The sequence below is a fragment of the Podarcis pityusensis genome, assembly GCF_964106645.2.
Source record: "Podarcis pityusensis genome assembly, chromosome: 14".
Lineage (NCBI taxonomy): Eukaryota > Metazoa > Chordata > Lepidosauria > Squamata > Lacertidae > Podarcis > Podarcis pityusensis.
This window is the reverse complement of record NC_138039.1, coordinates 753,597-769,362: the sequence shown is the minus strand read 5'-3', so window position 1 is coordinate 769,362 and position 15,766 is coordinate 753,597. Positions and strand designations below refer to the sequence as shown.

The 15,766-nt window shown below is 54.4% G+C and overlaps 2 protein-coding genes and 1 long non-coding RNA gene across 3 annotated transcripts in view; 2 read left to right on the top strand and 1 right to left on the bottom strand.

Moving 5' to 3' along the window:
• NPRL3 (NPR3 like, GATOR1 complex subunit) overlaps nucleotides 1-15,766 on the bottom strand; it is a 36,010-nt gene that overhangs the window by 18,632 nt on the left and 1,612 nt on the right. The window lies entirely within an intron of this gene.
• Nucleotides 11,409-12,221, top strand: LOC308463330 (hemoglobin subunit alpha-D-like). Its single transcript, XM_080981608.1, has 3 exons — nucleotides 11,409-11,573; nucleotides 11,665-11,869; nucleotides 11,991-12,221. The coding sequence occupies exons 1-3, from the start codon at nucleotides 11,479-11,481 to the stop codon at nucleotides 12,117-12,119; spliced, it is 429 nt and encodes a 142-aa protein (XP_080837734.1). The 5' UTR covers nucleotides 11,409-11,478; the 3' UTR covers nucleotides 12,120-12,221.
• Nucleotides 12,231-15,231, top strand: LOC308463332. Its single transcript, XR_013979558.1, has 2 exons — nucleotides 12,231-14,633; nucleotides 14,724-15,231. It is a non-coding gene; the product is annotated as an uncharacterized lncRNA (long non-coding RNA).

Sequence of the window (15,766 nt, the reverse complement as noted above, 5' to 3'; positions counted from 1 at the left end):
GGCAGAGGAGGTTTTGCACCCACATTTATTTATTTATACATACATACATACATACATACATACCCTGCCCATCTGGCTGGGTTGGGCAGCTTCCAACACTAATAATAATAACAAACATTAATAGTAACAATCGGATCCTATATTAAAAGTCACAATAACTTTAAAATAAACAACTTATACCAAATAAAGCAGTATGCAATAATGCATTAGAATCCAAAAGTAAACACTGAAATTAAACGTCCGCAAGTAATAAATAGTTTACACTTATCAATTACAATAAAGAATTGTTCATCTATAATCGATAAAAATAGGAGCAAATCACAATACAGTACATAAAATACCACAAATCATACAAAACAATGTAAAATGATTAAATTCCCTGCCAGCTGGAAATGCAGCTGATGCTTCCGGGGAAGTCCACGAAAGGTTCTGTCACATTAAATCTGTGGGAACCTGAGGTGCCATAAGACTTGGGTGCTTTCTCGGCAGCAGACAAGCACGCCCCCCCCCCTTCTCTCGACATTCTTGCCGCCTGCTGCATTTGCCCCCACCCCCTAATAGAGGAAGGGGACACAACTCATCCTCCTGTGCCCATCCTGCCTGGCCCTGGCAGGAGACTTGCCTGACCCGCTGGGCTCCACCTGTTTCCTCCAAACCCCAAATGTGATCTTCTGGCTGATGAATGATGCCATGAACTGGTTGGATGCAGAGGAATGATGGGAGGAACCAGCTGGGGAACCATCAAGGGAAGACGGCTCAGAGCCCAGGGACTGGTGGTGGGCCAACATGGCTGGTAAGAGGGAGGAGACTTGGAAGAGGAGGTGTCAGAAGCGGAAGAGGTAACAGGGTTTAGCAAGCTGGGAAAGTCTGTGGCAGAGAGGAGAAGTCCAGAATCAGAGGCAGAAGCTGAAACAAGGAGAGGAGGGAAGCCAAGAGGCAGAGATGAGTCCACCTGGTGAAGAGGCACAGGGGTCTCCCCCTCCTGCTGCAACAATTTCTCCTCCCTTCTGGTCTCCCAGAATCAGGAGAGGCATGAAGAGGGCGGTGGAGAAGTTAGCTTCACATAGGCATAGTCTCAGATTGCTTGGGGGGGGGGGAACCCTGGAGAGGAGGAGACATAGTCAGATGTGGGGAGGTGGAGGCCTTTAGTATCAGCAAGTGATTCATGAGGGGCCAGACCTACTGGAGATGAGTCACTGCGGTCATTGGGCTTGACACCCCTAAGCAGATCCTGTTTTTGTTCAGTTTGATGCTCCTGTCAAATGAGGACCAGGTCTGGTCTGGGAAGTTCTCATTAAGAGTAGCAGCTCAAGAGGGCCCCAGGGAGGGTGTGGGGAGGCTCGCCAGCCCCACCCTTTATCCCTCAATTGGCAGGCTAAAGAAACTAGAATAATTACAGGAGATGGTATGGGGAGGTGGAATCCCCAACTGCAGAGTCCCCCAGAAGAGAAGTTCCCATCTGAGATCCTCAGGGAAGTCTGGGAGGACAATGCCTGTGTGGTCAGAAAAACAAGGAACTGCAATGCAGTCAGCAAAAATGGACTTGGGTGGATTTTTAATTAATTCATTCACTGCGATGTATTCTCCTTGCTTAAGAGGCAGTCAGAGCAGCACTGGACAGATTGAGGAACGGATCCTGCCCTCCTGGGTTCTGCCCTGAGCTCCGCTGCCTCCACGAAAAGACATCTCTCTGCACCCGAAGCAGCAGGGAGCGCAGAGTCCGTACCTGCCAGTTGGGTGAGAAGGCAGGAGCATCCCTCAGGATGAGGCCAGGGTGGCTTTCTGCGCAGAGATAGGGGTGAGCTGAGAGCCCAGGCTCCTTCTCCTCCTATCAGCCTGGCCACCCCCTGCAAGCTGGAGGATAAGGCAGGCTGTGTCTCTGAGGAGATAGCTGAGGGGAGGGGACTTTTGGGGCAGCTCCCTCCTTCAGGCCTCCAGCGACTCTGGCTCTTTCTGCCGGCCAAAGAGTCCAATTCTTCACTGGGAAGGAAATCAGCAGCAGAATGGATGGGGACTCCTAAAGGGGCTGCCCTAGAAGGGGAAAAGGAAGGGCCCTTCCTTGCCCCCAGGCCTGCTGTCTAAAGGGGTCGTGCAGAGGGGGATCAGGGGGTTTGGAGGAAAAGAAACATCCAGACATTTCTGTGCTGTTTGGGGGGGAGGGACTTTCCAACCTACACTTCAAGCTCAGGCTTGCGAGATTTTCTCTCAGCCGCTCAAAAATAAACAAGGAGCTCTTGCAGCACCCGTCCCTATGTGTGCTTCGCAACCAGCAAACCAAGGGGAGTTGTGGTGGTTGTTTGTGATTTAGGACTCTGAATGAATAAATAAATACATATATCTTTTAAAAAAATATTTATATTTGATTTAAAAAATATATATAAACACACAACAAACATCAATTCAACAAATATTGTTGAATATCAATTCATCCAAATATTGAGATTACTCTGAATCTCTTGACTTCCCTCCATCCCTTCCATGGGTCCTAGTAAAAATAAATACATCTGCATATCAATATTTATCCAAATACTTTCCTTCTGAATTATCCACAGTTTGTGTTACTTTACAAGTGTAATTAAAATCCTTCCAGTGTTTTAACCTGCTTGCAGTGGTCTCGTATATAAATTATAAACTTTTCCCGTTCTTTTCTAAAGTTATTGTATTCTTGATTTCTGAGCTTTCCATTCAATTTTGCCATTTTGGCATGGAGAGTTCTGAGGATGCACACAAAGGCGACCACTCACAGGCCTCTTTGGCAATTGGCAGCAGGGAAGCAGGCCCCCAGGTGCCCTTAATGAGCCCAGTTGTTGAGAGTGGGCACAGACATGTAGACCCTTGCAGCTGGAAAGGCAGCTTTGGAGAGGGCCTTTCTGGAGCAAAATATGGTGGAGAAAGGGTTAAGACCCCCCTCCTGCTTCTCTGCTCAGAATTGCAGCTCCCCCTTCCCCAGGAGGCCTGCTTTTCTGAACAACATCTGGCAATAAATCCATGAAATATTAAGTTCCCTTCCGGCATTGGCCAAGCCAGGAGGAGCCACACAGCGACTCATGAGGACTCTCCAGGAAGAGGATGTCAGGGAAAATGGCATGGAAGGCTGTGGAGAGGCGTCAAAGGGAGTTCGCCCTCACCCTGCCCTTCTCTCAGCAAAGACCTGAGGCAGCAGGACAGTCAGGCAGTGACCAGGGCAAAGTGAAGAAGTGAAGAAGCAGCCTGCCTCGGGCAGAAGAATCCCATGGGGCCTGCTGCCACACTGCCAGGGTCCTGCGGCTGTGGCGGCTGCTTCCAGGGAGATCTCGCCAAAAGTCACTGCACAACCAAGCCTGCAACACCTTCCCCTTTTTGCCTCAGGTGGCGAAATGGGGTGGGCTGTCCCTGACGGTGACTGTTCCAGAATCAGACCTGAACCCAGACTTGAATGGATGGAGAAAATAAGTTTCAGCCAAGAGTGTCTGGAGCTGGCCAGTGCCCGGCTCCCTGTTCACCTGAGATTCAGGACAGAGAAACTCTTCTTCACACAGTGCATGGGCACCAACTCCTAGGGTTTGAGGGCTCTTGGACCCCCTAAAAATATTTTGAGGGGCCACCCACCCCCAGTTGATGAGTATTGCCATTGGTACTGCCCCTGTGTGAAAGAACCCAAAACACTACTGCTGCCTGGGCCTCCCTCTCACTCTTCCTCCCCCTAAGGCAGAGACAGAAAGGGAATGTGCTTGTGTAAACATGCTCACCTGGTCCCCAGCAGCTCCCTCCACTCTTGCTGCCCCCATTGCAGCTCTGTTGCCAGGCCTGACATGTGTCCATGGTATGTGTCTGCCACTTCTGGTGACTAGGAGCGGCCACCGAGACCATATACATTGGTCCTGAAAGACCTGCATTGGCTCCCAGTGCGTTTCCGAGCACAATTCAAAGTGTTGGTGCTGACCTTGAAAGCCCTAAATGGCCTCGGCCCAGTAGACCTGAAGGAGCATCTCCACCCCCATCGTCCAGCCCAGACACTGAGGTCCAGCTCCGAGGGCCTTCTGGCGGTTCCCTCCCTGCGAGAAGCAAAGCTACAGGGAACCAGGCAGAGGGCCTTCTCGGTGGTGACACCCGCTCTGTGGAGCGCCCTCCCATCAGATGTCAAGGAAATAAACAACTATCTGACTTTTAGAAGACATCTGAAGGCAGCCCTGTTTAAGGAAGTTTTTAATGTTTGATATTTTATTGTGTTTTAAATATTCTGTTGGGAGCTGCCCAGTGGCTGGGGAAACCCAGTCAGATGGGTGGGGTATAAATTATTATTATTATTATTATTATTATTATTATTATTACTACTACTACTACTACTACTACTACTACTACTAGAGAGCCCACATGATGATGATGATGATAACAATAATTTATTTATACCCCTCCCATCTGGCTGGGCTTCTCCAGCCACTCTGGGTGGCTTCCAACAAAATATTAAAATACCGTAATACATCAAACATTAAAAGCTTCAGGGCTGCCTTCAGATGTCTTCTAAAAGTCTGGTAGTTGTTTTTCTCTTTGACATCTGGTGGGAGGGCGTTCCACAGGGCGGGCGCCACTACCGAGAAGGCCCTCTGCCTGGTTCCCTGTAACTTGGCTTCTCGCAGGGAGGGAACCGCCAGAAGGCCCTCGGAGCTGGACAAGGGCTCAAGACACAGCATGGCAGGGCAGGAGGTGCCAGAGGTCCATTTGGTTCTGGCTAGGGCTGCCTGACGTTCCCAGGTCACCTGTTGCTGGGCTCTCTGTGTCCTTCCAGGACTGTGGTACAAAAGATGAAACTTCCTTTCCTCAAGCACTATAGTCCTGTTGCAAAACTGCCTCCCCATATCAGCTTTAAAAAACAACAACCCCAGAACCACTCACTTAATGTACTGTGCAGTTAGGTCCTCAGAATGTTTCATTCCAAAGAGATTTTTATGCTCTTTTTCCTTTTTGCTATATTGTATTTATTTATTTCATGAATATCTTCCAAGGATCTCTAGGTGCTCTACGCGGTCCTCCTCCCCTCCACCATTTAATCCCCACCACAACCCTGTGAGGACGGCTAGGCTGAGAACCTCCTGGCACCACGTCGGGGGATGGGAGGGGGGAAGTGGTGTGTTGGGGGGAGCAGGGGGAGATCAGGATCTACTGAGTGATTCGCGGTAGATCTCCGATAGGTCTTTGTTTCTTTCATAACAATGATATACCGCTTGGTTGCAGAAAACAAAACCAGCGCTTTTTGTGGTCCCGAATTGTTTAACAAGAGCTTTCAAATTAAGGCTATAGGAACAAATGAAGGCTGTTTTTGGTGCGGAGGGGAGAACCAGGAATAGCTCTCTGCGTGTGAGAAAGAGGAGCTCGTTTCGGGGACTGAAAACACACCCTCGGCCTCGGCATGTGTCTCCTGGTTGCCTTTCAAGGATTTCTCGACCCCTTTTTCTGGGTAGGAGGGAAAAGCCACGTACAGTGGTACCTCAGTGTTATGTACTGAGTTGAATAGGATCCAAACTGTAACAGTCTGATTGGTCCTAGAACAATAGGATCCAAAAGGCAGCAGTCTGATTGGTCCTAGAACAATAGGATTCAGAATGCAGCAGTCTGATTGGTCCTAGAACAATGCAGCAGTATGATTGGTTGGCAGGAACCACCCAATCCTGCTCCAGATAGAAGTGAATCCACAACCTGATTGGCTTACAGTAGAATTCCAGAATTAGCCAATCATGTGCAGCCCATTGTGTAAATAATGTATATAAAGCAGATACTGTGAGGGGACATTTATTCATTCCTCCTCACCACTATGAGCTGAATAAAGAGCATGAAATCACTTTGCGACTCTGAGTATATTTCACTGGCGACGAAGGTGGGATCCCGCTGAGCTGACTGCCACACACAGCACCGCAGCACCGCCAACTGCCGCACCGCTGCCTCGCACCGTGTATCCAGGCTTCAGCTCCGGGGCACAAGGAACTCAGAATGGCAGCCACCAGCAGCTTCTCGCCATTCAACCCAGCATCTGGAGACTGGGAAGCGTACGCCTCCCGTTTCACCTTCCTCCTAGAAGCCAAAGGGGTCACCGACGAAGAAGACGCCAAGAAGAGGGCGATATTCTTCAGCGTCTGCGGAGAGGAGACGTTTGAAATCGCCCGGGCTCTCCTTGCGCCTGAAGACGTCGCTACTGTTCCATACAAAACAATAATGGAACAGCTGAAGGGGCACTTTTCGCCGCAGCCCTCAGTGGTGGCTCGTCGAAATGCCTTCTACGCAAAGCGGCAAGCCCCTGGGGAAACCATAACTGGGTTTGTGACCTCTCTCCGCCAAGCCGCCCGGTTCTGCAACTTCTCAGAGCTGGAGAACATGCTTCGTGACCGCCTCGTCGGTGGCCTGAAGGATGAGAAGCTGCAACGGCGCCTCTACGCTAAGAAGGGCCTAACGTTCCAGGTCGCTCTGGAGGAGGCCCTGGCAACAGAAGCTGCCGAGAGGTCGACCCAAGAGGCACGGCCGAGCCTGCCATCCCAACCGAGGGTCCACCATGAAGACCTCACCGACGACTCAGGATCCGACAGGGAGGAGGTGCACCGAGTACAGCAGCGCACTCAAGCAGCGCACAGACCACAGCTGCCTCGACGAGAAGGAGGGAACTGCGCAAGCTGCGGGGAGAGTCACGAGAGGAGGACCTGCCATTTCCGCAACGCAGAGTGCAGGCAGTGCAGAAAATCGGGACACATCGCCCGGGTGTGTCGGGCTCGGCCCACCCGACACCAGGCATCAGATGACCAATCCAAGAGCCCCAGGTCCCGGGGCCCAACGCACCAAGGCAACTCGACGGAGCTCACGGACTTCCAGGTATACCAGTTGCCCCACCCCAACGTAGAGAAAATTTATGTAGAGGTACAGATAGAGGGGGCCCCATGCCGCATGGAGCTTGACACGGGTTCAACTCTATCCATAATCTCGGCAAGGACCTTAAGGAAACTGCGTCCCACTGGGGGTCCCAAACTCAGGCCGGCCCCATTCACCCTCCGGGACTTCCAGAAACGTAAGGTCCCCACAATGGGGGTGGGGACCTTCAGGGTGCAATACCGAGGGCGGACGCGGCAACTGGACTTGCTTGTGGTCAAGGGCCCCTACATTAGCTTACTGGGATTGGCATGGTTTGGACCACTGGGGCTAGCTGTCACCGGGGTGAACCACACTAGCTTACAAGTGGACGTGGACGCCATATGCAAGGAATTTCCAGGGGTTTTCGATGGGAAATTGGGACAGTATACGGGCCCCCCCATTGCGCTACAGCTTGACCCCGCAGTACGACCGGTCAGGCTCAAGGCCCGCCGGGTCCCGTTCGCCTTGAAACCCCGTATAGACGAGGAATTGGACCGACTCGTAGAGCAAGGAGTGCTGGAGCCGGTGCCTAATGCTCCCTGGGAAACCCCAATCGTCACACCCGTCAAGCCTAATGGTTCGGTCCGCATCTGCGCAGACTACAAATGTACCATAAACAAGGCCCTCACGGCCCACGCATACCCAGTGCCAGTGGTCAGCCATGTCCTTGCCACCCTGGCTGGGTCGAAAATTTTTGGCAAGCTGGACTTGGCCCAAGCATATCAACAGCTGCCAGTAGATGAGGCCACAGCAGAGGCACAGACGATTGTGACGCACAGAGGAGCGTTCAGGGTAAAGCGGCTGCAATTCGGTGTCAGCGTGGCACCAGGCATATTCCAGAATATAATGGACTCTCTCCTTAAAGGGATTCCTGGCGTCACCCCCTTCTTCGATGATGTGTTGATTGCCGGCCCCACACCAGAGGAGTTTGAGGACCGCCTCCGCACCGTTCTGCACCGTTTCCAGACGGCGGGTCTCAAGGTGAAGCGGGAAAAATGTCTACTAGGAGTGCCTCAGGTGGACTTTCTGGGATTTATGGTGGACGCAGAAGGGGTCCACCCGACTGGGGACAAGGTACGGGCCATTTGTGATGCCCCAGCGCCCAAGAGCAAGACTGAACTTCAGGCCTTCTTGGGACTATTGAACTTTTACCATTCCTTCCTTCCCCACAAGGCGGCGGTAGCGGAGCCCCTACACAGACTCCTGGACAAGCGGGCCCCTTGGGTGTGGGGCCAGCGCCAGGAGGCCGCATTCCAGGCAGTCAAGGACTTGCTTGTCTCAAACTCGGTCTTGGCACACTTCGACGAGAGGCTGCCGGTGGTGCTAGCATGCGACGCCTCACCCTATGGCATTGGAGCCGTCCTGGGGCACCAACTCCCGGATGGAAGAGAGGTACCGGTGGCGTACTTTTCCCAGACACTCAACACAACCGAGCGGAACTACTCGCAAATCGACAAGGAGGGTCTGGCAATCGTAAAGGGAGTAAAAAAATTCCATGATTTCTTGTACGGGCGGCCCTTCACCGTGGTGACTGACCACAAGCCGTTGCTTGGCTTGTTTGCCCCCGAAAAGCAGACCCCCCAAGTGCTGTCTCCTCGCGTCCTCAGGTGGTCAATTTTCCTTGCCAGCTACCAGTATGCACTGATTCACCGACCTGGGAAGGCGATGGGCCATGCGGACGCCCTCAGCAGGCTACCACTACCGGAAACAGGCCCTGACCCAGCACCTGCACAAGAGGTTATGAGCCTGGAGCTGCTTCCCGACCGCCCCATTCAGGCACAAGAAGTTGCACACCATTCCAAGAAAGATAGGGTCATCTCCCGGGTCCTGGACTGGGTGTGGAGGGGATGGCCCAGCAGCAGCCCCGGGCCAGAATTCGCCGGCTACACAACCCGCAAACATGAACTGTCGGCCCACAAGGGGTGCCTGTTATGGGGAAGCAGAGTCGTTGTTCCCCAGCCCCTCTGCAAAAGGGTCCTCACAGCCCTACACGAGACACATCCAGGGGTAGTAAGAATGAAGGCCCTTGCCAGGAGTTATGTGTGGTGGCCGGGGATCGATGGAGAGATAGAGGCCTGGGTCAAACACTGCCAGGCCTGCCAAGAATCCCGCCCAGATCCCCCAAGGGCCCCAGTCCAGTCCTGGGAGTCCGCCCGAGCACCATGGTCACGCCTGCATGTGGATTTCGCTGGCCCCTTTCAGGGGAAAACATTCTTCATAGTGGTGGACTCCTACACCAAATGGCTGGAAGTCGCACTGGTACCGTCCACTTCCACGTCCGCAGCCATCCGGGTACTACGCAGGCTGTTTGCAACCCACGGGCTCCCTGACACTCTCGTCTCAGACAACGGGACTGCATTTACGTCAGGAGAATTCCAAACCTTCACAGCGCAGAACGCCATCCGCCACATCCGTTCGGCGCCGTTCCACCCTGCCACCAATGGCCAAGCAGAACGCATGGTGCGGACCACCAAGGACACCCTTCGCCGCATGACGCAAGGGGACTGGGAGTACCGCCTTGCCACATTCCTTCTAGCACAGCACAGCACCCCCAGCTCAACGACTGGCCGGAGCCCCGCTGAACTACTAATGGGTCGGCGCCTTGCAATCAGATTGGACCGCCTTCACCCCGATAGAGCTCAGGATGAGGTAGTGGTGGGGGAAGGCAGGAACCCCCGGACCTTCGAGGCCCAGGACCCAGTGTACGCAAAGAATTTTGGGGCAGGCCCAGCATGGGTACCCGCCACAATCACCAGGGTCACTGGCCCCGTGTCGTACGAGGTGCTAACGGATGGGGGGCAATGCTGGCGCCGCCACTGCGACCAGATACGGCGACGATTCCCGGGAGAAAACCAGGAGGAGGACAGGTCAGAGGAGTCCCAAGGGAACAGCGGGGCAGTGAGGCCCATAGAGCAGGAGGGGCCAGCAGGAGAGGCAGAATCAGTAAATACAGAGAGGACCCGTGAGGCCGAAAGGACACCGGAACCAGAACCACGACTGAGCGAGCCGGTTGCACCAGACCAAACAGCCGCATCACAGCCAGCATCCTTGGAACACGAGCCAGAACCCGGAGCCCGGACCAGGGAACACCCCAGGCCACAACGCACACGTAGGCCGCCGGCATACCTTGAGGACTATGAATGCGACCTCCCGGGCAGGACTGGAACTTAGAGGGGAGGGGTGTTATGTACTGAGTTGAATAGGATCCAAACTGTAACAGTCTGATTGGTCCTAGAACAATAGGATCCAAAAGGCAGCAGTCTGATTGGTCCTAGAACAATAGGATTCAGAATGCAGCAGTCTGATTGGTCCTAGAACAATGCAGCAGTATGATTGGTTGGCAGGAACCACCCAATCCTGCTCCAGATAGAAGTGAATCCACAACCTGATTGGCTTACAGTAGAATTCCAGAATTAGCCAATCATGTGCAGCCCATTGTGTAAATAATGTATATAAAGCAGATACTGTGAGGGGACATTTATTCATTCCTCCTCACCACTATGAGCTGAATAAAGAGCATGAAATCACTTTGCGACTCTGAGTATATTTCACTCAGGTTAAGTACTTAATTCGTTCCGGAGGTCCGTACTTAACTTGAAACTGTTCTTAACCTGAAACACCACTTTAGCTAATAGGGCCTCCTGCTGCTGCCGCTGCGCCGCCGGAGCACGATTTCTGTTCTCATCCTGAAGCAAAGTTCTTAACCTGAAGCACTATTTCTGGGTTAGCGGAGTGTGTAACCTGAAGTGTATGTAACCTGAGGTACCACTGTACTGCAGTTCTCTCCAGCTTGATCTAAAGCGGAAAAACACCTTTTCCTGCCCGGCTGAACTTAGCAATATGCGCTTTACGCATCAGCCTGACCCCAATTGCTCTCCTGCGTGGCCCTCATGCCACCGACTGGGGCGTCTCGAGAGTTTTTTTAGACGGATACCGTAAATCCCCTGCGTGTTTTATTTTGGGATGGGGGGCGGTCGGATTTATATGCCGCCGGCCTCTCCCGCGTCGCGAAAAGACTCGGGGCATCCTCCCGGGTTCTTTGGTCGTCTGAACTTTGGCAGCGCCTGAAGTCCCGTGTCCTCTCCCCACTTGCCACGTGCCCCAGCAGAAGGCTCCCTCGGTCCAAGTGGGATGGCTTTAAACAAGGAGCCGAGAAATTCAGGGAGGAAGAGAGGGCTAACGGTGGAGGCATAAAAGCTTCTGAAGGGCAGCCGCTGTTCGGAGCGGGAAGCGCTCTTGTGCTCGGATGCCGCTTGCGCGTTTCCTGCAAGAGGCACCTGGGTGTCCACCGTGAAAACAGGAGGCTGCACGGATCCAGCCGTTTCTTCAGCATAGACGGCTCTTCCCCCGTAGTACCGGCTCTTTCGGCCGCCAAGGCGGGAGCTGAGCTCTGTCCGCCGTCGCCGAGGCCCCTCCTTGCGCCATTAGTGGGTTTGGCTGCTCCGCCGCGCAGCCGACCTCTCCGGCAGTCCCGGGGCGATAAGATAAGCGGGGGCGGGCCGAGGAGGGCAGCGCGGGCCGCTATAAAAGCGGCGGCCCCTGCAGGACTCCCAGCTCCGCCACCTCCTGGGACTTACAGAGCAACTCGACCTCCTGCCTGCTGCCAAGATGGGGCTGACTGCTGAGGAATGCAAGCTGATCAAGAGCTGCTGGTCCAAACTGGCCCCCGAGCACGAGGATCTAGGCGGCGAAGCGATGACCAGGTAGGCTCGACGGGGCGGCCAAGGGAGAGAAGCCCAGTCTGGTTCCTCCCGCCCCGTCCCTTTTCCTGACGGCCCCCTTCCCTCCCCGCAGGCTTTTCCAGGTCTACATGCAGTCCAAGATCTACTTCTCGCACTTCGACCTGTGCCCCGGCTCCAACGACATTCACCGCCACGGCCAGAAGATCACCAAGGCCCTCGACTGCGTCATCAAAAACCTTGACAACATCCGCGGCTGCCTGTCCGATCTCAGCGACCTGCACGCCTACAACCTCCGCGTGGACCCCGTCAACTTCAAGGCAAGCGCGCCGACGGGGCGGACGAGGGCCGGGAGGGGCGCGCCTTGGGTCTTCCCTCGACCCTCCCCCACCTGGCCGACCCCCCACCTGACCCCCGTCTCTCTCTTTCTCTCCTTTGCAGTTTCTGACCAGGTGCCTCCACGTGACAATGGCTTCCAGCCTCCGCGGAGAGTACAACGCCCTGGCCTACAAGGCCTTTGACAAGCTCCTCTGCCTGGTGAGCGACGTGCTGACCGAGAAGTACAGATGAGCCCCCCGCTGCCCGCCCCCTCGCCTCGGAGCTGCCGTTTGCCCCCCGTCTCGGGCACTCCGCCTCCGCTGTGCCACTGAGCAATAAAATGCGTGAACCTCGCTCCGGCGTCCTTCACTTTTCTGGCGTGGGGAGGGGGTCCCATGCGTGGGAGACGCGGGGAGGGGTCTCAGGGGGAGCAGATACGCCAAGGGGGCGAGAAAGCCTCAAGTGAGCATCGCAGGGAAAAGGGTGGGGGAGACCGAGAAGAGACAGCCGCCGCCGCCTCGGCAGTTCTCCCTTCCACTTCCGAGGGAGCGCACGCCACAACCGCCTCCCCAACTCCCCCGTAGCCCCGTCCGTCCCGCAGGCACCTCCGAGGGGGGGGGAGGGGAGGGAAGACGGAGTCCAGTGCCCGCTGAGACCCCTTTCTCCCCACCGCCACCCCACCAAGTCCTCCGCGTTCTTCACTAAACCAACGCAGCGGAGCCCGGGCAGAAACTCGACGGAGAGGGCTGCGGTCCCTTCACCCTCAGAGGCAGCCTGACCCGGCGGGGAGAGGGCTCTCCCGGGGATCCCGTCGAGGAGCAACATCTGGGGAGGGCAGGAGAAGAGGAAGGCGGGGATGGGGCTGGCATGAAGGAGACCCCTGGCTCATTGCTCTGCGGCTTCTACGGTTCTGATATTGTAGACTACAGAGGGTGAGGCTTGCCAAGCTTTGGCCCTGTTTAAAAGAGCGAAGACATCTATGCACATTTTCTGCTTTTTGCTGCCCTGAGGCACCTGGGAATAAGCATCCTTTTATGGGGGGGGGGGAAGGATTATCGGATGCTTTCAGAGTGAACACAAGGAAGTTATCGCGCGGGGAAGCGCCTGGCCGCTGCCTGTTAAAAGTTGTTTTTAAAAATACGAATAAAATAAGGAAAGAACTAAGAAAGGTCGTCGGGGCGACCGCCGCCTGCTGAAGTGGGGCCCCGAAGACCACACCTGTCCCGGGGCGGAGGCTCCCGCCCTCCCAGCCGTGGGGCCAGGACTCCGCCCCCCAAGTGGGGGAGGGAACGGCCAGCCGCCCTACAACACCCGTACCCCCCCCCCCCGCCCGCGCCGGGCCCTTGACGTGGAGCAGCATGACTCCTTCGGCGGGCAAGAGGGCCGCCCGTCCTTCCCGCCAGAGCTGCTCCAGACCACTCTGCACGTGCTCACGTGCACCCGCCCCACCGCCGTCTAGAAAAACTCTCCCTCTCCGAGGGGACGGCACTCTGCCCCTGCTCAGAGGCACTCCCGCCTTGGCTCCGCATGGGCCCGCCCGCACGAACGGCCCTCCCCTCCCCTGGAAAGCCTTTGGGGCTGACGCTTGTGGGGCGGGGAGGTGCAGGGTGCGGGGTGCGCCTGTCTCCGGCTTTTGTGCTTTGACGGGGCCAAGTTCTCACGTCCCAGGGACCCTCACACACGTGTCATCTTTAATGGCGTTATGCAGCGTCAAGTTAGACACCCTCCTCTGGAGCTCAGGCGCAAAACACCGAAGGAGAGCAGCGCAGGGTACCGAGCCGAGGGGACGCAAAATAATGATGATGATGATAATGATTATTTATTGATTTTATATACCGCCCTATACCCAGAGGTCTCAGGGCGGTTCACAGAAAAGATCAACATACAAACCACAATATATATAATCAAAATAAAAACAACCCAATAATATCCTCCCAAAATCAGAATGAATGAATGAAGTTTTTGTAATGTAATTTTCAGTGAGCCTATTGAGAAGATCCGTAAAAAAGCGGCTGTACCAAAAGGAATTATTGTGAAAATAATACAGTATATATTTAGGGGACACTGGGCTACTCCGCAAGCGGGTTGTGAGGACTATCCGGAGCAGGCATGGGCCCTCCCAGGCAGAGCACAGTTCACAGACTCTGGAGTGCCTGTTTGGGGGCCGAGAGGAATGTGGGGGGCAGCTGTAAGCCTCCCCTGGTCTTGCGCGGGGGGCGCCGCCGGCATCCCAGCAACGGTGACGGGGATGGGCGCCGCTGGGCGGCCACGGGCCACGCCCAGGCAGCCCCCTGGAGCCCCCTTGCCAGGGACCCGCAGAGTTGAGCGACTGGGGAGGGTGAGAGCCTGCTCCGCCGAACCCCCGAGGATGGAGTGAGGCGCGTAGAGGAACGGAGAGAGAAGGCAGCTGTCCTTGGGGGCGTCGGCGAGGAAAGACGAATGTAAGAACATCAGAAAAGCCAACAGTGGCCAACCAGATACCCTTAGGAAACCAGCAAGCAGGATCCGAGCCCAGGAGCGAGGGCAGAGATGAGCCTTCGTGGCTGGTGGCCCTCGATAGGCCCGCTCCTCCTCCTCCATGAATTGATACGATCTTTTTGCCAAGCCATCCAAGCTGGTGCCCCTCGCCTGCCTCCTGTGGCAGCGAGTTCCATAGTTCAACTCTTGCGCAGCGTGAAGAAGGACTTTCTTTCTGTCCCGAATCTTCCAACATTCGGCTCCCGTTCGAGTTTCGTGAGAGAGGCAGGAAAAAACTTTCTCCAGGCCGTGCGTAATATTATAAACTTTCCCCATGTCTCATTTTATTTGCCTTTTCTCTAAACCAAACAGTCTCAAACACGCAACTTTCCCCCATAGGGCCGTCGCTCCAGCGCCTTGATCATTTTGTGGCCCTTTCCTGAACATTTACCAGCTCTACAAACAATATCCTGCGGTCGCCCCATAGAGTTGAATAATAGCATTATGATATGGGCAGCTTTATTGTCAATAATGATTCTTAGCGCGGAGGTTGCCTTTTCCACAGCTGCCGCGCGCAGAAGGCGCATCTTTAACCGTATCTCCACTAGGACCGCAACGTCGCGATCCTGGCCAGTCTCTGCCAGTTCAGACTCCATAAACATATGTGACATTAAGACTTTTCCAATCCAGAAGATTGGAAGACGGGACTTGCGAACATCGAAGCAGCAGAAATATGAGAGAATTGGACCCTTCTGAGCTCGAAGCATGAGTACCCTCAACAAAAATTTTAAAAAATCGGCAAAATATTTGGACTTTATGATATGTATTGGCATAATTTGGATTAATGAATGAGACATGATTGGATTGTTAAATGGAAATTTAATAAAAATTATTATTAAAAAAAAGACTTTTCGCCCCCGTGTATTGTAGACACTTGTCTACAATGAATTGCCTTTGTCATTTTGCCGCCCATTCGCTCCGTTTGGAGAGGTCTTTCTGTAGAGATTCATAATCTCCCTTTGGTTACAACGAACCCTGAACAGTTTAGTGCCTCCAGCAAACGTGGCCACTTCGCCGCTCATCTATAACTCTAGGGTCGTTTAGAAAGCACAGGTCCCGATCCTTGGGGGACTCCACTTTCTACATCTCTCCATTGGCGGCCGGATCCATTTCTCCCTGCTTCCAGAAACTTAGCCAACTCCTGATCCGGAAGAGGCCCTCTCTTGCTCTTAGAATCATGGAATTGATTCAACCCCCTGCGACGCGGGAACCGCAGCGAAAGCAGCTCCTCTTATTCCTTCACTGCTAAGCTTACACGGGAGTAGTTGGTGAGGTACTTTGTCGAAAGGCTCTTGAAAGCCAGCGGGCGCTTTGAGAGCGGGGCCCTCAGGGCCACCGGGGGCGCGCCTGTTATTCGTTTGCAGAGTCAGGGAGGTAGCCGC

Excerpts from the sequence above, each read along its gene's own strand:
- LOC308463330 (XM_080981608.1), top strand. The coding sequence starts at position 11,479 with ATGGGGCTGACTGCTGAGGAATGCAAGCTGATCAAGAGCTGCTGGTCC. Across the intron at positions 11,574-11,664 it reads GGCGGCGAAGCGATGACCAG|GCTTTTCCAGGTCTACATGC; the intron begins GTAGGCTCGACG and ends CCCTCCCCGCAG. Across the intron at positions 11,870-11,990 it reads TGGACCCCGTCAACTTCAAG|TTTCTGACCAGGTGCCTCCA; the intron begins GCAAGCGCGCCG and ends TCTCCTTTGCAG.